Below are 24,652 nucleotides of genomic sequence, written 5' to 3'. Positions count from 1 at the left end.
TTATTTCTGCAGAACACTATAGATGGGTGTTCACACAAAAATACAATTCACTGCTTAAGGAAATTTGGAAGCAGGTCAAATGAGTCAGCCTCTTCTACTGCTTGGACCGCGACAGCATTAATTACACAAAAATTTATTTTATCACAACACATGAAAAACAGGGGTCCTGAGTGGCCGAGTGGTCTAAAGCGCTCTCCGTTACGGATCAATGCAATCTAACCTTTGTCTGTGTGGGTTTGAATCTTGGATTCAGCCAATGTGGGTATGTGAGAAAGCTTGCCAGTAGTTTCTCATGGGTCGGTGGTTCTTTCTGGGGTTTGCCCAGGTTCTTCCTCCACCATTAATAATGGCCACCATGCATGGCCTATTGTGTGCTGAAAAATGGCATTACACTCTAGAACAGCAAGAACAACAACATGCTGAACAAGCACACTTTCAAAACTGCTGAGTTCAAGCATGCTATACTTTTACCCAAGACTGATTCAAATAAAGTACATCTCACATGATTTTCATTTCTCCACACATCAACATGGGGCAGTCAGTATCCTCCATGCTCACTCTGCACTGAGGCACTTCAGCAGAGGGGAAGTGCTATGACCTGGCTTGTACAGGTTGTGTACCTCCATTATGGCAGGGGGTTGTGACTCATTAATGTTTGTCATATGAATAGCCAATTTTTGACCCATGGTAAACATATCTAATTGAAACAAAGAAATGTCTTGTTTGGTAGCTGATTCTGAATCACAGTAAGCTTCAGATTTCCACATAGTTTAATGACTTTATGAGCACACCATTTGGTTTCTCTTGCATAACATAAATTTATGCCATTGTTACAAAAGAAAAGTATTCCAATGAGATATGCATGATTAAATTCCAAATGACAATCGCTACTATCTAAAATAAAGAAAAGAACAGAAAAGATTCAGAAGTTACACTGAAATGCAAACCACATGCTTATTGCTTAACCTGTATGGGTAGTACATGCTGTCAACAACATCATGTGTTCACGAGTTTGTGTAATACACAACTTTGAGCAACCGTACCTTTTGATACAATACCTTAACGAAATACAGTCTATCATTATCCCCCAAAATATAACCAGACTAAGGTTAACTGATGTGCATGTCATGTAACAAATCCAAGTGATGAGCTACAAGCTTGCCAAGTAAGCCTGATCAGGCTGCATGGCACACTAAACAGCATTGGAGCCAATTAAGATTGTAATCATAATTGATTGTAATCAGTTAGTGTGAGCTGTACTTTAATCATAATCATAATTGTCTTTCATTGGCACTGTAATCATATAATGTAATTATGATTACAAATGATTACGACCAAAATAATCTCAAATTAAATTCGTAATAATTGTAAGCATAATAAAGTTTCCATAAACAAACGACCATGAATGTTGACTGCTACACTTAGAAATGGGTAAATAATTGTAAATTTACATTGGGTTGAAATACTTGTTTTTAATTTGTGTAATGTACAATATCTACCCAGAACAAAAAACGATAACAAGCAAAAGCATAGCAGTTGTGATCACAATCATCTCCCTCTAATCTTATTTACTATGGTTTCCAAATAAGGTGTAATCGTAATCATCAGTGCCAAACAACTTGTTATTGTAATTCTAACTGTAATTGACCTCCTGCATGGTACTAAACTTCCAAGTGATCATTCATCAATCTGGAATTGGTGCTCAGTGATAGGACTGCAATTAAACGTGCGCTTGCTCAGGTAGTAGACATGCTCATGGAATATTTTACATATTTTGGGCAAACTTAACTTGTTTTCCTAAAGGAGTGTTTTCCTATATGCACTTAGATTTATAAATCTATCTTGTAAATTCATTTAGCAACTGTTAACATGCCTCAGTAGTGTTTTGGGGAGAAGATTGGAAAGTATGTGCATGTCAAGGTGCACAAAACACATAACTTATTTAAATCTTCTTCTTGCACACAGTATATAGGTAAATGTTACACATTTTCAAAGTCTTGATAGGTGAACTTTACTGTATTTGCGAATACAACATTCTCTGCGGGTCCCAGTACCATTCAATTTTACCTAGACTCGAGTATTTTTCAACTCACTTTCTAGCTTGCTTATTTATGTGGCAATTCTATCTCTAAATGAGAAAAAAATAATCATATGTACTATCTAAAACCACTAAGCCCAAGACCAACTGTTCTAGTTAACTGTCACAAGGGCTTTCCAATGTTTTAAACTTGTGACCTTTGGAAGGTGGGTTTGAGATGGACTGAGGTTTTTTGAGGAGATGGTATGTTTCACTTCTGTTTTATCCCCCCAGAAGTGTAGGGGCTGAAAGGAATATTAGAGGCACCACCCCATACAATAACAGTATGATTGCACTACTTTATCACCTCAATGTAGGGCTGAAAGGAATATTAGAGGCACCATCCCATACAATAACAGTATGATTGCACCACTTTATCACCTCAATGTAGGGGCTGAAAGGAATATTAGAGGCACCACCCCATACAATAACAGTATGATTGCACTACTTTATCACCTCAATGTAGGGGCTGAAAGGAATATTAGAGGCACCACCCCATACAATAACAGTATGATTGCACCACTTTATCCCCTCAATGTAGGGGCTGAAAGGAATATTAGAGGCACCACCCCATACAATAACTGTATGATTGCACTGTTTTATCACCTCAATGTAGGGGCTGAAAGAAATATTAGAGGCACCACCCCATACAATAACAGTATGATTGCACCACTTTATCTCCTCAATGTAGGGGCTGAAAGGAATATTAGAGGCACCACCCCATACAATAACAGTATGATTGCACCACTTTATCCCCTCAATGTAGGGGCTGAAAGGAATATTAGAGGCACCACCCCATACAATAACAGTATGATTGCACCACTTTATCCCCTCAATGTAGGGGCTGAAAGGAATATTAGAGGCACCACCCCATACAATAACAGTATGATTGCACCACTTTATCACCTCAATGTAGGGGCTGAAAGGAATATTAGAGGCACCACCCCATACAATAACAGTATGATTGCACCACTTTATCACCTCAATGTAGGGGCTGAAAGGAATATTAGAGGCACCACCCCATACAATAACTATATGATTGCACCACTTTATCCCCTCAATGTAGGGGCTGAAAGGAATATTAGAGGCACCACCCCATACAATAACAGTATGATTGCACCACTTTATCCCCTCAATGTAGGGGCTGAAAGGAATATTAGAGGCACCACCCCATACAATAACAGTATGATTGCACCACTTTATCCCCTCAATGTAGGGGCTGAAAGGAATATTAGAGGCACCACCCCATACAATAACAGTATGATTGCACCACTTTATCACCTCAATGTAGGGGCTGAAAGGAATATTAGAGGCACCACCCCATACAATAACAGTATGATTGCACCACTTTATCACCTCAATGTAGGGGCTGAAAGGAATATTAGAGGCACCACCCCATACAATAACAGTATGATTGCACCACTTTATCACCTCAGTGTAGGGGCTGAAAGGAATATTAGAGGCACCACCCCATACAATAACAGTATGATTGCACTACTTTATCACCTCAAGTGCAAATGATCAATAAAAGTTGGGAAATTAATTTTCTCTAGAACAAGAATGTCTGCCAAATCCATTGTTCACTGAAGCACAAATTCCTTGATCTTTGACCTTACAACTGCAAAATCAAACAACCTGTCCAATAAATTAACTGTAGGCACTCTAAATTTGGGTCTACAACTGCCGTTGTTTTTATTTAGTCATTCGCCTTGATGTTTCACCTCCTTTTGATCCAAAATCAATATAGCTTGCTTTCAACCAACATGTACTGCATAAGGTACCTGTTGGTCAATAACTTTTGGGGGGGCATACATGATGTTTCTTTCAGTCATAGTGATTTTGACCAGTGCCCTTAGCTGCAGACTGGTACACATATTGGATGTCAACATTTTGGACCATTTTTTCATTCAGAATGAAGTCTAAATAACTCATAATTATCATCCACTCAAGATTTCTAAGACATTTATTGTGGCAGCTTTATTTTATGTACAACTGACACCACTTTCATTTAGGACCAACTAGGTATCACAAGTTTATTGCTGAAAACGTGATGTTGATTAAACCATTCTTTACGACAGGAGTACAGAAAACAATATTTTCAAGATATGACTTTCCATTTATGGGTAGTAAAAACAAGATTTGTAAGATGGCTCTTTTGGCTGCCATACTGGAGTCTGATAGGTACCATTTTCATTTAATATAGGTACCATTTTCATTTAATACTAGCTGGATATTACAAGAAGTCTCTTTTGTACTATGAGATTTTCAAATGGCTGCCATAGCACCCATATTGGATGTCAGATTGGAATCACAGTTATTTAAGACAAGCTCAACTTCATAAGAAGTCTTTTAATTATAATCCCAGCGATAATGGATATCAGATCAGTACCATTTTTATTCAGTACAACCTAGACATCATAAGAAATCCTTTAGTAAAAACCAGTGTTGATATGATCATCCATTCAAGATGAGTAGTGATAAAAATATTTACAATATGGCAATGATGGTGGCCACATTGGATATCTTAGTAGCACAATTTTCATTTAAGAGGAATGAATGTATGTCTAAAGTTTAATGGCAATCCTCCTAGAATTAGTTTATAACACACTTTTGCCAATGGGTGGATGGACAACAAACAAAAGACAAAACAGCATTCTTGTAAAGTTATTTTTAAATAATTGTTAAAAAGGTATGTAATTCAAATGCTTATCCTTAAATTAACATAGTTGAAAGAACATAACACATCATATTGATTTATGAATGTCGTATAGTTTTGGAATTTAGACATTTTGGATATACCATATTAAGACGGTGAATCCAAAATGTTTTCTTTAACAGACGTTCTATCTCAGAATCAGCTATATCAATAGGTTGAAATGAAAAATCTTGCCAAGTATGGGAACTATCATTAAAATGTGTGGCAACATGATATTAAATGGGTTGACTGAGATAATTTTTTATGTCTGATCTATGTTGGTGAATGCATTTAGATATGTGTGGACTGGTTTATCTGATATATTGGATATCACAGTTTTTGTACGTGATTAAATATATAACATTTGATCTTGCACAATTAGTATCACAATGCATATTAAATATTTCTTGAGTACTACTAAAGAAATATTTTCATTAATGAAAAACAGTGCCAATATCTAGGTCTGTTACATTTAGTTGACAATCCCTTTCTATATTATATTATTTTTTTTTTTAGTTTAGAATAAATTAGGAAATCTTTAAGATTTTCAGTCCTTTTATAAGCAAGTGTTGGTTTGCTTTGGTGTAGTGATTTAACACTTTTATTACATGATAATTTTAATAAATCCTAATATATATTTATAATTTTACCTATATTAGGCAAACTTGGATTGTACTCAATAACAAAAGGAATTATGTCTTCATTTCTTGTTTTGATTGTACATTGTAGTGATTCAGATTTTGGAAGAGACGATATTTTTAGGAAAGCAGTATTAATGACGTCCATAGGATAATTTCTGTTTAAAAAATGTTGCCCTAATTCCGTCAAAGACGATTTAAAAAGAGTGTTATCCGAAATGATTCTTCTGTGTCTTTTCACTTGACTCTAAGGTATCCCATTTTTACATGATTTAGGATGGCATGAGGAATATTGAACATATTGATGAATATTTGTGTTTTTAACATGAACCATGGTAGTGATGTCGTTACTGTATTTTCATTTTTGCACAACCTCTACATCCAAAAATAATACTTTAGTCTTAGACACATTGAATGTAAATTTTATTATTGGATGTAATTTGTTTAAACTGCCTATAAAATGAAAAAGGTCTTCTAATGAATAACTCCAAATCAGAAAGTTATCATCTGAAAATCTTAACCAATCATCTGGTTTTAAGAGGCATTTAGTTAGAAAGTCATTTTCTAATTACCCCTTGAATAATGATGCAAAGAAGGTGCCATAGGATTACCCATTGCTTTTCCTAACTTTTGGATATTGTTTGTATTCCCAAATTGAAAAAGTTCATGTCGAGCAGAACTTGTATCAAATCTTAATATGATGTTTTGATAGTTTACATGTATTTTCTTTTTTTTTTTTCAAGATAATATTTACATGCCTTGGTACCAACATTGTGTGGTATATTTGTGTAGAGTGAAATTACATTAAGTGTAATCTTTTCTTTTTGATAAACATATTGTGCTATTTTCTTTAAACTATGTTATTTTAAGGGTTACCCTTACTATGATGGAGATTTCAATAAATAATCTGTCTCTCCAGCCAGGCCATTGGAGCAGCTGGTACTGGTAATGGTTTAACCATGTTTTGTACTGACAGCTTCAAGGCCGAACATTCGCCAGGCAAAAAGGCCAACACTTCAGGTAGTGCTGGACTTCTGCATGTTCATTGCTTGTCTGCAAGGGAGAACTAGTGACATTTTCATAGGGATGGAATTGAGTCTTCATGCCACTTGATCAGTTGTGTAAATTGTGGGCATTTGCCAGACTCCTGTGGTTGTGATACCAAAAAATGATACAGAATGTATGGGGTCAGAATTGCAAGATGATTCAGATAGCCCATCTGAGATGGGACACATCCTGAGTCACCAATCTACTCAATTTAGCAATAGATCTGCCCAGGATTCTGGCCAGTATGAAGCATATCAAGTAATCACTGTCACATTTATTCCATTCCTGTCTTGACTATCATCTTCCCTGTTCTTAGCTCTTATTGGGACAGCCTTGAGAGACAGACAGTTTAAACTTTAATTGTGGAGAGCATTTCAGAGTCTGTCTACTCTGAAAGCTCAGGTTTTCAGGTACTCGTGCCATACCAGTAAGACCATCCCTTTGAGTGTCTCTATGACAGACAGCTCACACTTTGCTAAATTTGCTATCATATGACACATGTTTCCAGATAACTTGAGCTTCTGCATGCAGGGTAAATGAGTTGCATGCCCTTTCTGTCAACCCAAACTCTCTTCAGTCCCAATCGAAGGGTTCATTGGTTCTCTGGACACAACCAGGCTTTGTAGCCAAAATTGATTACTGTTCATCGGACACCGAATAGTTATCACTCGCTTGCACTATTCCATAGTTCAAGAACAGCAGCCAGTCAAGATCCTGTTTGCACTCTGAAGCACTGCTTGAAACACATTGAGACAATTTGTGCCATGAGCAAATTCCTATTCCTTATTGTGAAAGCTAAGACATACTGCACACACACATACCAACCTGCAAGCCGTTGCTTTGTGGCTGAACTGGTTTTTATGCTCGGTGTACTCGGGCATCTCACCAGATCAGTCACCTCATGCAGATTACAGCTCAGAACCTTCAAGGCATCCCTGAGAGCCTAGTGTTCTGAATTTCAAAATTGATGTTTTGATTTCAAAATATAATAGAAGCTGTTGGCTAACATGCAGAGTTAGCCTTCTTTAGTTTTTACCTCATTGATTTAATTTTGCAGTGGAAAACCTTATATCTGGTTGGTCCAGTGGTGGCAGCACATAATTGGTCACCAGACCAAATTCAAACAATCAACACAGCCTGTTAGCTTCACTGTATTTGCTGTTGTAGGTAAGAAGAGTTCAATATTCATCTTCTCAACAGTATCTTAGGTTCATAGGTCACGTGACCCAGGCTGCATTGCTTATGCTGCTAGGAGAATGAGTTATTGTTCATATGGGGAATCCAGCAATTCTTCCCTAAAATGATACTGGAGGTAGAGGTTGGATGCTCAGAATCTCCTCCTATTACTTATTCTCCTAATGTAATGTTATTATGGAATTTATTCAAATGAGAAAGTAAATTTTTAGGTAAATAAGTTCTCTGAGAATACTTACCCTGTTAAATTACTTAAAACCCTCCCAAGCATCCTGCCATGCAAGTATCCTCATTAGTTTATTGTTCAGCTAAAAACTAATGACACCTGGCAGTGACAAGGTGAGGTAATGTCAAAGAGTTATTGCCCTTTGTCTGTTGGAAAATACTAGAAAAGATGATTGTCATCTTTTAAGAAGGCTGTGATTTTTACCGCTCTCAAGGTCCAGATGGCCAAGTTGTATAATGTGCTCGTCATTATGGATCACTGCCATCTCAACTCTGTCTGCTTGGGTTTAAGTCTTGGGGTTTGGCCAATGTGGGTGTGTGAGAAAGCTTGCCAGTTGTTTCCCATTGACGGGTGGTTCTTCCTGAGCTTTTCCTGGGTACTTTCTCGACCAGTTATACTGGCCACCATGTATAGCATACTGAGTACTAAAAATGGTATTAAACCACACAGCCCCAACAGACATAAACTATTTTGCCTTGAATCAGATGTTGTAATTAACCTGATATATAATCAAGATCTCTGTTGAATATGATTAAGAGTTAGAGTGCATATTAATTATGTGATTGTGCTGCATATGTGTAGTAGAACTCGGCAAGACGATTCCAATTATATCTGGATCAGATGTTTCTAATTTGTTTCTGTATTTTCTTGTTTTTTATTTCAATTTTATTAAATTGTCTTATAAAATGTCATTGATTTAATTGATTATGAGTATGGTTATGCATGTATTTTAAGGTCAAGTTGTGTCTGACAAAAGTTCATATCACTTTGAAAGCTGAATGTTGATCTGATTGTACTTCTTATTGGTAAATGAAGAGATCAACTGATATCTACCTGGACTAGACTGAATTGGCTGTCTCATTTAGTCTTTAGGGTGAGCATATAGCTCTGATTTCCTGGACATGGTATAGTCTGTAAATTAGTAGAAGTGCCATTAAGACCAGCCAACCATCTAACTATCTCAGTTGGTTAATAAGTTTATATCATCATTGTCATATACAGGTTCTCTATAAAAATGGTGACTTAACCTTTCATCTGATGACTGAGCCTGTGACCTCTAAACCTCTAGATACTATATGCCCTATGCAGTTTCAATAAAACTTGTAAAATGCATTGATATCATCAATAGATTGGATGAGTTTGATTGTAGATAACAATCTGTGCATATTAATTATACTTCCATTTTTGGATATAGATATAGTTTTATCAGTCTTTGACAATTTCAGTTTAAATTGATACAATCCAAGTTTTCAGAGGTATTTCTGATTTGGCTGTATCTTACAATATCGCAATACTCAACTTAGTGAAATGAACAACTTTAGGTCAGTTGAGCAAATCAGGTCCGCTTTATCCTCTTGGCTTTTGAAACATATCGTGAAACATCAGGTGAGTAAAGGAATATATTTTTGTAATGAGGGCTTGTAGGAATATCATTTGGTTTCATTAGGTATATGACAAAAACTAATAAACGAGGGGAAGATATAGTTTTAATGACTTCATAAAATTATGTTTAACACATAGACTTAAGCAATAGTCCATTTTATGGATTTTCCATAGATCAGCAAACTTTGCTAATATCATCAGTCTTTATTGTTGTCTAAAGACATGGGTCAAACCATGTCATTATTACTTGAGGGAAAAACTCTATAATGTATTTGATGGAATTTAAGGAAATTATGGTCAGGGATGTGAGTTGCAAAATATTGATGCATGTTTGTGTGATTACAAATTATGCATTGCACTTATTATTAATAATTTTATAATAATTTGCAACAGTAATCGGTAAGTGAAGACCAGTATGGACTTTGTACAGGATAATTAAATGGAAGATATTATAGTGGTATAACAATATGATTTTCATGAAACATTCATGACATTCAGAAAATTTGCTTTAAAATAAGGTAATTCATTCCTTAAGCAACAAAGACAATTTAAGATAAATTATACAATGCATAATTAGGTGTGTAATTATACTTTTAAATCAGAACTTTTAACATAGCTAGGTACAATCTGTTTGGAATGATGAGGCATTGAGACAACATAATAATTTTATGATACTGTGTTATCACACATATTTGGCTTCAGTGGATCATTGGTAGTCATTTCACAGTTTAAGTTGATAATTTAATATTTCTTGTTACTGCACCATTGTGCCCTGTAAAGTGAATTATTGTAATTGCAACAAGCATGAATAGCTTTTATGTGGTGCTCTTTTCTAAACTTTAGCTGTAAAAATATTATGCAGTACATTTGTAAGAGCACTAACACAGTCTTTATTTAACAGGTCACCCACGAATGGATTTTCGATTTCCTCAGGAAACCAAAATTTATCAAAAGCTTCACACGGCTGCAATCCTGAGATATACAGTAATATCATACCCACTTCCTACATTCACATGGACATTCATTGGGAATGGCAGTGAGAGTAGAGATCTGCTTGCTTCTGTAATTCAGTATGATAATGGACACAAGTCTGAATTAAGGTTTACCAGACTGGGCATTGATGATTTTGGATATTATTCTGTAACAGCCAACAACTCACTGTATCCTTCTGCCAAGGAAGTGTTTGAGATTATACCAGCAGGTAAGATGTTGATTCCTCCCAATATTTTAATATCATTATAATAGCATGGAAGATTTTTCAACCTGTACTTTAGTCATGTGATTTGTGTTATCAACATATTCGTGTATCTCCAAAGCAACTTTCCTTTTTAGATTTTAAAAGTTTTATATTACTTAAAAATTAGAAGGAAAAATGATTCAGTATTTCCCTTAGCTTGTTAGGGTATATGATACATTAATAAATAGTTGATTGTGGAATCAATAAAATACACATTTTTTTGTTTGTATTAGATATCACTAAATGTAAGCAAACCCAAATAATATGTAGTTACATTCTATTCATACTGCTGACTATTCATGCCACATGACATCTTTTTCAGAGTAAGATAATTCAATTTGACATCATGCAAAATAATAATTTTATAGCAATTTATAATCCTCATACAGTGTTTTGAGATGATTTTTAACTGATACATACTGTATGTATTTACAACCATGACATCTTTTTCAGAGTAAGATAATTGATGTGTGGTGGCAACATCAAATAATTGTATTGCATGATTGACACCAATTTTTTTTGTAGTTATATACCAGTGTTAAATATTAGTCCAGAATGATCCAATTCACAATATCCCATAATATGTTAATACCCTACATCTTACTAAAAATAACATAAGGGAAGTCCACACTATCCTATAAATGACACTGTCTTACGCCATCTTGTACAGGGTCTAACAATTCATCTTAAACATCATGCAACGATATAAATTCCTTTCTGCAGGTGATTATGTGGAGACTAACCTTAAGGCTCAGTAAGTGACAGACTGAGAATATATTCTGTGCAAACTGTTAAGGGATATGTAGCAACTTAACCAGTGACACTAATTTGTGTAGCATAATCACAAGGTACAAAAGCTCTGTTAACTGAATAATACAGATCACACATCATACTGGTGGACTAGAACCAGTAATGGATGTCCAGTACTTCTGGTGGATTACCGTAAAGTCTGGTTGACATCAGTTCAGTCTAGTAGAACTCTGTCACAGATTTTATTGTAGTCATAAAGGGTTACAGTAGTTCCCCTCTTGAATGGCCCCCACCGCTGACCCATCGACCATCCGCTTCTTATGACCAGAATCCCTTGGCACCAATGAGTTTGTGTTCAAAAGTACCCTTCAAGAACAGCCACCTCTATAATGTGACCATTGGCCAGGATATTAGTACAAACATATAAAAAATGTTCCCTCATTTGCAGCTTATTTTTATTTTAAATGTATCCAGAACCAATAATTAATTCATATCATGATGTAAGGTAAATAATCAGATAAATTCTATTGTCGATACATGTCTCCCATTCCATTACTGAAACAAGTGTTGACTAAAGTACATGTAACACTAAGATTAATATTATATTATTGTTTATAAAAGCTGACATTTACAGGAAATGGGCTCAACAATGTTATGATTCAGTTTAGGGCCTCACACATCTGTCTAGTTCTTCTCTTTGATGGTTACAAAGGGATGTAATTGTCAAATTTATAGCAGGGTCAGCATAGGCTAAAAATAGCTTTTGTGCATTAGCACACACAGAGAAATTACCTTGAACAAAACAGGGTACCAGACAAAGACCACCTTACAAAAGTTTTGTCTGCATAATTAAATCACTTACAGTTAGCAACATTCAACTAAATCATTACAAAACATTAAACTATCATCACGTAAACAGAGACATATTATTTTGAAGAAAGTTGGATATTCTACTTGACATCGAGTGAGGTGGGGTGGAGGGACTTGCCGAACAATTTTATGTAGAAAAGGCAGGAATAAAACAATTTTATGTAGATAAGGCAGGAATAAAACAATTTTATGTCGAAAAAACTCGAATAAACAAAGTCATTACCGATAAGATGGTTATTCAGCAGCAATGGGAAACTGGAATGAATGGAAACAGAATTATGAATGTACCAAGATTTAAACACGTTTTTGAATGGTTTTAAAATGTGCATAACAATGATACCCACTTGCATATCATGCTTACGCCAAGAAAAAGAACTATTAACGTATATTCAGTTAAAATAAGTCTATTATTATAACAAGAAGAACCTTTTTATAATTAATGTTACTTTTAAACAAAGATACTGAATGAAGATATTAAATGCTTTGAACTATGTACCTTTCTTACTATGTACATTATATATACTTCTCACAAAAGATATAGTCCCCATCTGGAAAGGCCACCCGTCTTATAAGGCCACTTTTCCAGTGCAGAAGGGCTGGCCATATAAGAGGGGGATCACTGTGTATATGCCATCCCTTGATTATTATATTACATTTTCTCTGACAATGGCAGGTTTTAATTTAATAGTTGAAATTACAAAATAGTTGATATATTTCTGGTGGCATTTATCAGTGTTATAGCTTAGGGATAGATACAGATGAACATGTGTAACACAGAGAAAATATGAGGTTTTACATTTATTGCATACACCCCTGTGCCTAACTGCATCAAATTGTCATAATTTCAAGTACTGTTTCCAAGAGCCTCTTTAAGCAAATTATTTAAAATAGTGTACAGATAGACATGAAAGCACTTTCTTCATGTAAAATAGCTTTGATTTATTGTATTTGCCTTTTAGATAAGATTTGAAATAAGTTTGTATCAGATAAACAGATTCATTAAATGCATCTGATTTAGTTAATTTAAAAGACATAATTGTGACAATAACAGGTTTTAAAAATGAAGATAAACTCCATGACTAAAAATATGAACGTAAGTGATTAGGACTGCTGTTACTATTTATAGCATACTGGCAGTACAGTGAAGTACAAGGGACATAACAGCATGTGAGTCCTAATTATTTTGGTAAGAATAATGTGGGATTACCTAAATTACCAAATGACATAATGGTAAGAATGATGTGGGATTACCTAATGACATAATTGTAAAAATAATATGGGATTACCTAATGACATATTGGTAAGAATAGTGTGGGATTACCTAACAACATACTGGTAAGAATAATGTGGGATTACCTAATGACATAATGATAAGAATAATGTGGGATTACTTAATGACATAATGGTAAGAATAATGTGGGATTACCTAATGACATAATGGTAAGAATAATGTGGGATTACCTACTGACATGATGGTAAGAATAATTTGAGATTACCTAATGACATACTGGTAAGAATAGTGTGGGATTACCTAATGACATACTGGTAAGAATAATGTGGGATTACCTAATGACATAATGGTAAGAATAATGTGGGATTACCTAATGACATGATGGTAAGAATAGTGTGGGATTACCTAATGACATACTGGTAAGAATAATGTGGGATTACCTAATGACATAATGGTAAGAATAATGTGGGATTACCTAATGACATGATGGTAAGAATAGTGTGGGATTACCTAATGACATCATGGTAAGAATAATGTGAGACTACCTAATGACATGATGGTAAGAATAGTGTGGGATTACCTAATGACATAATGGTAAGAATAATTTGGGATTACCTAATGACATACTGGTAAGAATAGTGTGGGATTACCTAATGACATACTGGTAAGAATAGTGTGGGATTACCTAATGACATACTGGAAAGAATAATGTGGGATTACATAATGACATAATGGTAAGAATAATGTGGGATTAACTAATGACATAATGGTAAGAATAATGTGGGATTACCTAATGACATGATGGTAAGAATAGTGTGGGATTACCTAATGACATAATGGTAAGAATAATTTGGGATTACCTAATGACATACTGGTAAGAATAGTGTGGGATTACCTAATGACATACTGGTAAGAATAATGTGGGATTACCTAATGACATAATGGTAAGAATAATTTGGGATTACCTAATGACATCATGGTAAGAATAATGTGAGACTACCTAATGACATGATGGTAAGAATAGTGTGGGATTACCTAATGACATAATGGTAAGAATAATCTGGGATTACCTAATGACATAATGGTAAGAATAATGTGGGATTACCTAATGACATAATGATAAGAATAATGTGGGGTTACCTAATGACATAATGATAAGTACAATGTGGGATTACCTAATGACATAATGGTAAGAATAATATGAGATTACCTAATGGCATAATGGTAAGAATAATATGGGATCACCTAATGACATAATGGTACAAATAATGTGGGATTACCTAATGGCATAATGGTAAGAATAGTGTGAGATTACCTAATGACATAATGGTAAGAATAATATGGGGTTATCTAATGAGATAATGGTAAAAATAATGTGGGATTACCTAATGACATAATGGTAAAAATAATGTGCGATTACCTAATGACATACTGGTAAGAATAATGTGGGATTGCGTAATGACATAATGGTAAAAATAATATGGGATTACCTAATGGCATAATGGTAAGAATAATATGGGATTACCTAATGACATAATGGTAAGAATAATGTGGGATTATCTAATTACATAATGGTAAGAATAATGTGGGATTACCTAATGACATGATAGTAAGAATAATGTGGGATTACCTAATGACAATAGTAAGAATAATGTGGGATTACCTAATGTCATAATATTAAGAATAATTTGGGATGACCTAATGGCATACGTGGGAAAAGCCTGCCATTAGCTTCTTGTGGGTTGGTGGTTGTTCCATGGGTTTTCCAGGGTTTTTCCTCCACCAATTATACTAGCCGTCATGAATAGCCTATCTTGTACTGAAAATGGTGTTAAACCCTAGAACAACAACGAACTAATGACATAATGGTAAGAATAATGTGGGATTTCCTAATGACATAATCATAAGAATAATGTGAGATTATCTAATGACATAATGGTAAGAATGATGTGGGATTCCCTAATGACATAATGGTAAGAATAATGTGGGATTTCCTAATGACATAATGATAAGAATAATGTGGGATTACCTAATGTCATAATAATATGGGATTACCTAATGACATAATGTTAAGAATAATTTGAGATTACCTAATGACATAATGGTAAGAGTAGTGTGGGATTACCTAATGACATATTAATAAGAATAATGTGGGATTACCTAAATTACCCAATGACATAATGGTAAAAATAATTTGGGATTACCTAATGACATGATGGTAAGAATAATGTGGGATTACCTAATGAAGAAATGGTAAGAACAATGTGGGATTACCTAATGACATAATGGTAAGAATAATGTGGGATTACCTAATGACATAATGGTAAGAATAATTTGGGATTACCTAAATTACCCAATGACATAATGATAAGAATAATATTCGATTACCTAATGACATAATGTAAAAAAATATGTGACGTGTTCTAGACAATATTTTCTGTTAATTTATTTGATGATGTACAAATGAATGTTTGAGTATGACAGTATGTCTTGCAATTATAACCATTTTTGTAATTTGTCTACTGACAAAAATTAAAATTAAAATTTTGAATCATATAACTCTTTATTCAGATTAAGTAAATAAATAAATTCATCCTTAGTAAGTCTTTCTGTTTTTAATCTGCTATTAGTATGCGTTTTTCTTCGTATTTCTTGTTTGTTTCCATTCATCAGTTTGGCCATAAACATGTATAAACTAAAATCTTCAAAAATTTAAGTCAAATCAGCCACTGCATTACTGCATTGACCAAAGTGAATATAGAGATCATATTTGCCACATTATAAAAAATTAATATGAAAGGTTCACAGTTGATAGAAAATACTGAGGATTTACAACTTTTGAAGCCCAAACTGTTTATACCTCCAGTTTGGAGTAGATACAAGCATTCTACAAGTGATACCTGTTTAAAGCCATTAAAGATATGAGGGCCATGTATTAATAAACTCAGTACAATTATTGGTAGAGTTTATGACTTTGGTAAACATGTACCTTAGTTCTTTCTGGAGATATACAAGATAATGTGGACAAAAATGATCAGTAAAGCAAAATTCTACAGTAAATGCAGTTCTATCTGCTGAAGATACTCATTTCACAACTTACATTACCTAATGGCAGACCACTCCGGTGGCCTAGTGGTTAGAGCATCTGCCTCGGAAGTGGGAGGTCGTGGGTTCAAACCCCGGCCATGTCATACCAAAGACTTGCAAAAATGGTACTAACAGCTGCCTCACTTGGTGCTCAGCATTAAAAGGTTAGTGTTAGGACTGGTTGGCCTGGTGTCAGAATAATGTGACTGGGTGGGATATCATGATGCGTGTCTGAGGCATTATGCCCCAGTGCTAGACATCACTATAAACTGCCACAATGCAGACATCATAATGATATGACTGAAAAGTGTTAAAAGCTACATTATAAATACTAATCACACACACACACACACCTAATGGTATGCACTCTTTTTCTTGGTTATTAGTTATTGAAATCACTGTACCATAAAACTTTTTAAATTGCATACAGCAAATCCGATCATAGAATTTTCTGCTCTGAAATGTATTTTTCCTCTCATATACTGCATGTACATGGTATGTCAGTTTGTTTTATTGGAAAGCTGTTGATTATTACATGACATTGTGTATGACTTAAAAAAACTGCATTCTGCATTATCTGCTGTCAATAAGCTGACAAGTGATGTAGTTGATATCCAGTTATTTTGTAAGTGAAATAAGGTAGCAAATGTAAGCTGTCTACTATGAATCATGACCAAGGACATCATGCCTGGACAGATTAATGTCCACTATGAGGTATGACCACAAACAGCATGCCTGGACAGATTAAAGTCCACTGTTGAAATGTGGACTACTGGTATATGTATTCTGCGATATAGCCAATATTTGTAACATTCTTAATTCTAGACTGAACTAATTCCAAGTTACCAATAGGCTTCTTATGTTAATCTCACAACAAAATGATTATGAACATGCAGTCAGATTATATGGAATCTGAGACTGCAGTTTGTACTACTTGAGAAGCAGTGTTTTAATAAATGTATCAGTCAGACTTTGTACTAGACATGTATCAGTCAGAATTTGTAGTAGACATGTATCAATCAGACTTTGTAGTAGACATGTATCAATCAGACTTTGTAGTAGACATGTATCAGTCAGACTTTGTAATAGACATGTATCAGTCAGACTTTGTAGTAGACATGTATCAGTCAGACTTTGTAATAGACATGTATCAGTCAGACTTTGTAGTAGACATGTATCAATCAGACTTTGTAGAAGACATTTATCAATCAGACTTTGTAGTAGACATGTATCAATCAGACTTTGTAGTAGACATGTATCAATCAGACTTTGTAATAGACATGTATCAATCAGACTTTGTAGTAGACATGTATCAATCAGACTTTGTAGTAGACATGTATCAGTCAGAGTTTGTAGTAGACATGTATCAGTCAGACTTTGCAATAGACATGTATCAGTCAGACTTTGTAGTAGACATGTATCAATCAGACTTTGTAGTAGACATGTATCAATCAGACTTTGTAATAGACATTTATCAATCAGACTTTGTAGTAGACATGTATCAGTCAGACTTTGTAGTAGACATGTATCAATCAGACTTTGTAATAGACATTTATCAGTCAGACTTTGTAGTAGACATGTATCAGTCAGACTTGTAATAGACATGTATCAGTCAGACTTTGTAATAGACATGTATCAGTCAGACTTTGTAATAGACATGTATCAATCAGACTTTGTAGTAGACATGTATCAGTCAGACATTGTAATACACATGTATCAGTCAGACTTTGTAGTAGACATGTATCAGTCAGACTTTGTAGTAGACATGTATCAGTCAGACTTTGTAGTAGACATATATCAGTCAGACTTTGTAGTAGACATGTATCAATCAGACTTTGTAGTAGACATGTATCAGTCAGACTTTTTGTAGTAGACATGTATCAATCAGACTTTGTAGTAGACATGTATCAGTCAGACTTTGTAGTAGACATGTATCAGTCAGACTTTGTAATAAACATGTATCAATCAGACTTTGTAGTAGACATGTATCAATCAGACTTTGTAGTAGACATGTATCAATCAGACTTTGTAATAGACATGTATCAATCAGACTTTGTAATAGACATGTATCAATCAGACTTTGTAGTAGACATGTATCAGTTATACTTTGTAGTAGACATGTATCAGTCAGACTTTGTAATAGACATGTATCAATCAGACTTTGTAGTAGACATGTATCAATCAGACTTTGTAATAGACATGTATCAATCAGACTTTGTAGTAGACATACATCAATCAGACTTTGTAGTAGACATGTATCAGTCAGACTTTGTAGTAGACATGTATCAATCAGTCTTTGTAATAGACATTTATCAATCAGACTTTGTAGTAGACATTTATCAATCAGACTTTGTAGTAGACATGTATCAATCAGACTTTGTAATAGACATGTATCAGTCAGACTTTGTAGTAGACATGTATCATTATAGACCTCATATTAGTTCATTACTTGAAACAATTTAGTTTGTATTAATAACATAATCTGGCATCTTTGGCCAAGCTGGTAACAATTCTTGATGCAACATTTTTATGTTACTCATAGTTTACAGATGGTATAACGGTACCAATTGCGCAAGTCCAGGTGGGCGGAGCTTAAGGTGTATGGAACATTGTATTCAGAATTAAAGAACAAAACTAGCTGTGATTGGTGCATTATGTAAGACTTGTACTTTCTGTTTGGCTTTAAAAAAAGTTGAGCCTCTTGGCAACATGTGAGTTTGTGTTAATTTCTATTTAGATCATATTTTGTATTTTTTATGATTTTTTTAAAATATGGTACACATGACTGAAAATGTGCTTGTTGTGACTAGATAACTCTTACCCCTGTCTAGTTCCAGTAGAGTTATCTCTCTTAAATGCAATGGAGTACCTGGTTATGTCATTGTCAAATTGACAATCTAGCATTGTTCTATATGACAGCGTGTGACATGCATGCCCAAGTAGGACAGAAAGTATATTTATTTCACAAAACATTAGCATTGAGGTATATGGAAAAATAATTGGTACCGTGATACCAGATACAATTTAAACAATTATCAAACTCTCTGATGAATTCAATGATGAGTAAAAGTGATGAATATTAATGAGGAATTATTGGCTCTGATTTGCTGAAATTGCTACCACTCTGGTGGCTGTATTGTTTCCAAATAGTATTTGATACAATTTATTATACTGGTACACATGAATATCACCAGCATCTTAAATGCACAGCACTTATACATATTAATGATAAAATTGATTGGTTAAGCTTGTTTCATCTTTATACAGGTATTTTTGGTCTGATTTTGAAAGAAATTTTGTATTAAAGCTCATATTATTAACATATTTATTATTAATAATATATATATAGACATACATATATGTCTGTCTGTGTGTGTCTGTGCGTGTGTGTGAATTAGTTAATGTAACAAAAGATCAGAAAAATATCCATGATTTATTCATTCGAGCACTTTCGCATCATCTTTATAGATGCTCTTTAGGTGAATACATTATTTCTTTACAATAATTTTTGTCAATAAACAATTTGACATCATTGTAATATTAACACATCATTGTTTTTACAGTGAGATTTTAACAATGTTTCTACATGTATAAATCTTGTACACAAAATTAAATTTCTAGTATTTGAAATGTCATTAAGGTTCTTTCACATGCATCAATGCATTGATACTATGTAAATTTTGATTCATCCAATTAAAATCATTGAAAAGTTATTAAGTCATTTTGATATGAAAATGTATTAATGTATTGATACAATGTATTAGTGTATTGATACAATGTATTAGTGTATTGATACAATGTATTGGTGTATTGATACAGTGTGATAGTATATTGGTACAATGTACCAAGAGTCATGTTTTAATTTTTATAAAAAATAGCTTTTGTTGTTATGGTCTGAGTGTAGAGTATGTATGAAATAAAGATGATGTGAAAGCGCTTGACGGATTGACGGAATAAAGCAAGGATAATTTTTTGATCTACTGTTACATTAACTAATTCTTCTATGTATTATCTGACACATTACCAGATTCAAATATATATATATATATATATATATATATATATATATATATATATATATATATATATATATATATATATATATATATATATGTATGTATGTATGTATGTATATACATATAATGTATAATGAAATATTTTGAAACATTTTGGCATCTAATTACTTTCATTATTCTTGATGGTGTATTTCTTATCAGACTTTGATTACACTTGAATTACAAGCTTATATAATCAATATCATGGATAATTTAATTTATGAGATATATCAGGCTGTTAATTAGTAGATTAAGAAGAGGTCATTCTGATGTCTACTTAGTTGAATTTGTTAACACACTAGTGACAATGTTTCCAATCAGATTATGATCAAACTTGGTATGTAGGCAGACAGTCAAGATCTTGCTTGAGTTTTGTTATGGGCAACACCATTATAAATTAATAACTTCTTTTGCATGTAATGTGAGTAATATGAAGCCTACATGTGCTTACACTTGTTTGAAGCCTACAAGTGCCTACACTTGTTTGAAGCCTACAAGTGCCTACACTTTTTTGAAGCCTACAAGTGCCTACTCCTTTTTGAAGCCTACAAGTGTCTACATTTGTTTGAAGCCTACAAGTGCCTACACTTTCTTGAAGCCTACAAGTGCCTACACTTGTTTGAAGCCTACAAGTGCTTACACTTTTTGGAAGCCTACATGTGCTTACACTTGTGTAAAGAAAGCATACTTCTAACATACTTCAGGGAAGGAATTCCAGCTTATCTCTGCAAGACTATTTATTTGTGTTGTTCATCCCCTTTTATTTAAAGGGTCAAATTCATTTGAGAACTTGGTATTTGATACATTTATTATTACCTACTCATATAATTGCAATATACCACATCCAAAATTAGGACATGTATCCATCTAACTTTTGAGCCTGATATTGGCCTGTTGATACAAATGTCTGCATACAATTGTTGCAATTTCTGAGTGTTAAATAAAGGTGAAGATTAATCTTCATGTACTTTTGTGAGTTTGTAGTACATTATTCAAGGCTAGATTTAAAGCAACAACTTTGAATTTGTATGACTTGAGTGTCAGTCTCAATTTCATAGAGAAAGTGTACCAAAGTTACTCATTTTATATTTGACATTGCTGTCATTTATCCTTATAGTGTACCAAAGTTATTCATTTTATATTTGACATTGCTGTCATTTATTCTTATAGTGTACCAAAGTTATTCATTTTATATTTGACATTGCTGTCATTTATCCTTATAGTGTACTAAAGTTATTCATTTTATATTTGACATTGCTGTCATTTATCCTTATAGTGTACTAAAGTTATTCATTTTATATTTGACATTGCTATGTCATTTATCCTTATAGTGTACCAAAGTTATTAATTTTATATTTGACATTGCTATGTCATTTATCCTTATAGTGTACCAAAGTTATTCATTTTATATTTGACATTGCTGTCATTTATCCTTATAGTGTACCAAAGTTATTCATTTTATATTTGACATTGCTATGTCATTTATCCTTATAGTGTACCAAAGTTATTCATTTTATATTTGACATTGCTATGTCATTTATCCTTATAGTGTACTAAAGTTATTCATTTTATATTTGACATTGCTGTCATTTATCCTTATAGTGTACCCAAGTTATTCATTTTATATTTGACATTGCTATGTCATTTATCCTTATAGTGTACTAAAGTTATTCATTTTATATTTGACATTGCTATGTCATTTATCCTTATAGTGTACTAAAGTTATTCATTTTATATTTGACATTGCTGTCATTTATCCTTATAGTGTACCAAAGTTATTCATTTTATATTTGACATTGCTGTCATTTATCCTTATAGTGTACCAAAGTTATTCATTTTATATTTGACATTGCTGTCATTTATCCTTATAGTGTACCAAAGTTATTCATTTTATATTTGACATTGCTGTGTCATTTATCATTATAGTGTACCAAAGTTATTCATTTTATATTTGACATTGCTGTCATTTATCCTTATGATAACATTTCTCACAGCTTAATTTACTCTTCATTCCTCCTTTTGTAAAGAATTAAAAGAACCCAGTGGTATTACAACTTGTATCATGGGACAAGTAGAGTCAGTGGTGGAACCTGAGTGTGTGTTCTAGAGTGCACTCATAACAATGGATCAGTTGATTTCTCACTCTGATGCTTGCTCAGACTTGATACTGTATGATCCTAATTTTACACCAGTGAGGCTATGAACAAATTTACACATTATGTTGCCTGATGTCGAATCTGATTGGCTGAGCTTGCTACCACTCTGGAGGCTATGTTTTGGTTTTGTTATTTTGAAAAATAGAATTTGATAAATTATGTAAAGTATAAATTTCCATGAATGAATTCTTATGCATAACAATGAGGTGATATAGTATCTGATTGTTGAGGCTTGCAGCAACTGCATATATGCCATATTATGGCCAGATTGTTTGATCAAATTCAATCACAATCAGCACCTGTATATATTTGTAAGTTATTATGAACAATATCAGGCCAATATGGGCCCTCTTGCTTTTAGAAGGTATAATTCTGACATATATGCCCATTTTGGGTTTAATGTTGAGAATGAAACAACCGATGGCTAAGTGTCTACTACAGTATGAATATTCAGTTGATGTAAATGTCTACTACAGTATGAATATGCAGTGGATGTAAATGGCTACTACAGTATTAATATACAGTGGATGTAAATGTCTACTACAGTATGAATATGCAGTGGATGTAAATGTCTACTGCAGTATGAATATGCAATGGATGTAAATGTCTACTGCAGTATGAATATGCAGTGGATGTAAATGTCTACTACAGTATGAATATGCAATGGATGTAAATGTCTACTACAGTATGAATATGCAGAGGATGTAAATGTCTAGTACAGTATGAATATGCAATGGATGTAAATGTCTACTACAGTATGAATATGCAGTGGCTGTAAATGTCTACTACAGTATGAATATGCAATGGATGTAAATGGTAACTACAGAATGAATATGCAGTGGATGTAAATGTCTACTACTGTATGAATATGCAGTGGATGTAAGCGTCTACTACTGTATGAATATGCAGTGGATGTAAGCATCTACCACTGTATGAATATGCAGTGGATGTAAATGTCTACTACAGTATGAATATGCAGTGGATGTAAATGTCTACTACAGTATGAATATGCAGTGGATGTAAATGTCTACTACAGTATGAATATGCAGTGGATGTAAATGTCTACTACAGTATGAATATGCAGTTGATGTAAATGGCTACTACAGTATGAATACGCAGTGGATGTAAATGTCTACTACAGTATGAATATGCAATTGATGTAAATGTCTACTACTGTATGAATATGCATTTGATGTAAATGGCTACTACAGTATGAATACGCAGTGGATGTAAATGTCTACTACAGTATGAATATGCAATTGATGTAAATGTCTACTACAGTATGAATATGCAGTGGATGTAAATGCCTACTAAAGTATGAATATGCAGTGGATGTAAATGCCTACTACAGTATGAATATGCAATTGATGTAAATGTCTACTAAAGTATGAATATGCAGTGGATGCAATTGCCTACTAAAGTATGAATATGCAATTGATGTAAATGCCTACTAAAGTATGAATATGCAGTGGATGTACATGTCTACTACAGTATGAATATGCAGTGGATGTAAATGTCTACTACAGTATGAATATGCAGTGGATGTAAATGTCTACTACTGTATGAATATGCAGTTGATGTAAATGGCTACTACAGTATGAATACGCAGTGGATGTAAATGTCTACTACAGTATGAATATGCAGTTGATGTAAATGGCTACTACAGTATGAATATGCAGTGGATGTAAGCATCTACTACTGTATGAATATGCAGTTGATGTAAATGGCTACTACAGTATGAATATGCAGTGGATGTAAATGTCTACTACTGTATGAATATGCAGTTGATGTAAATGGCTACTACAGTATGAATATGCAGTGGATGTAAGCGTCTACTACTGTATGAATATGCAGTGGATGTAAATGGCTACTACAGTATGAATATGCAGTTGATGTAAATATCTACTACAGTATGAATATGCAATGGATTGTAAATGTCTACTACTGTATGAATATGCAGTGGATGTAAATGTCTACTACAGTATGAATATGCAGTGGATGTAAAT

The 24,652-nt window shown here is 33.7% G+C and overlaps 1 protein-coding gene across 4 annotated transcripts in view; it reads left to right on the top strand.

Moving 5' to 3' along the window:
- The window catches only part of LOC149782423 (cell adhesion molecule CEACAM5-like), a 118,891-nt gene that overhangs the window by 56,001 nt on the left and 38,238 nt on the right, over positions 1 to 24,652 (top strand). For all 4 annotated transcript variants that reach the window (XM_089933820.1, XM_089933823.1, XM_089933821.1 and 1 more), the window contains one exon: positions 10,162 to 10,461. In XM_089933820.1, coding sequence (XP_089789946.1) covers positions 10,162 to 10,461 — 300 coding nt within the window. The remainder of the gene's footprint in view (positions 1 to 10,161; positions 10,462 to 24,652) is intronic.

Source organism: Sinohyriopsis cumingii, chromosome 15 (genome assembly GCF_028554795.1).
Source record: "Sinohyriopsis cumingii isolate HCF-2022 chromosome 15, ASM2855479v2, whole genome shotgun sequence".
In the NCBI taxonomy this organism is placed as follows: domain Eukaryota; kingdom Metazoa; phylum Mollusca; class Bivalvia; order Unionida; family Unionidae; genus Sinohyriopsis; species Sinohyriopsis cumingii.
This window is presented reverse-complemented; position numbering and strand designations above follow the sequence as displayed.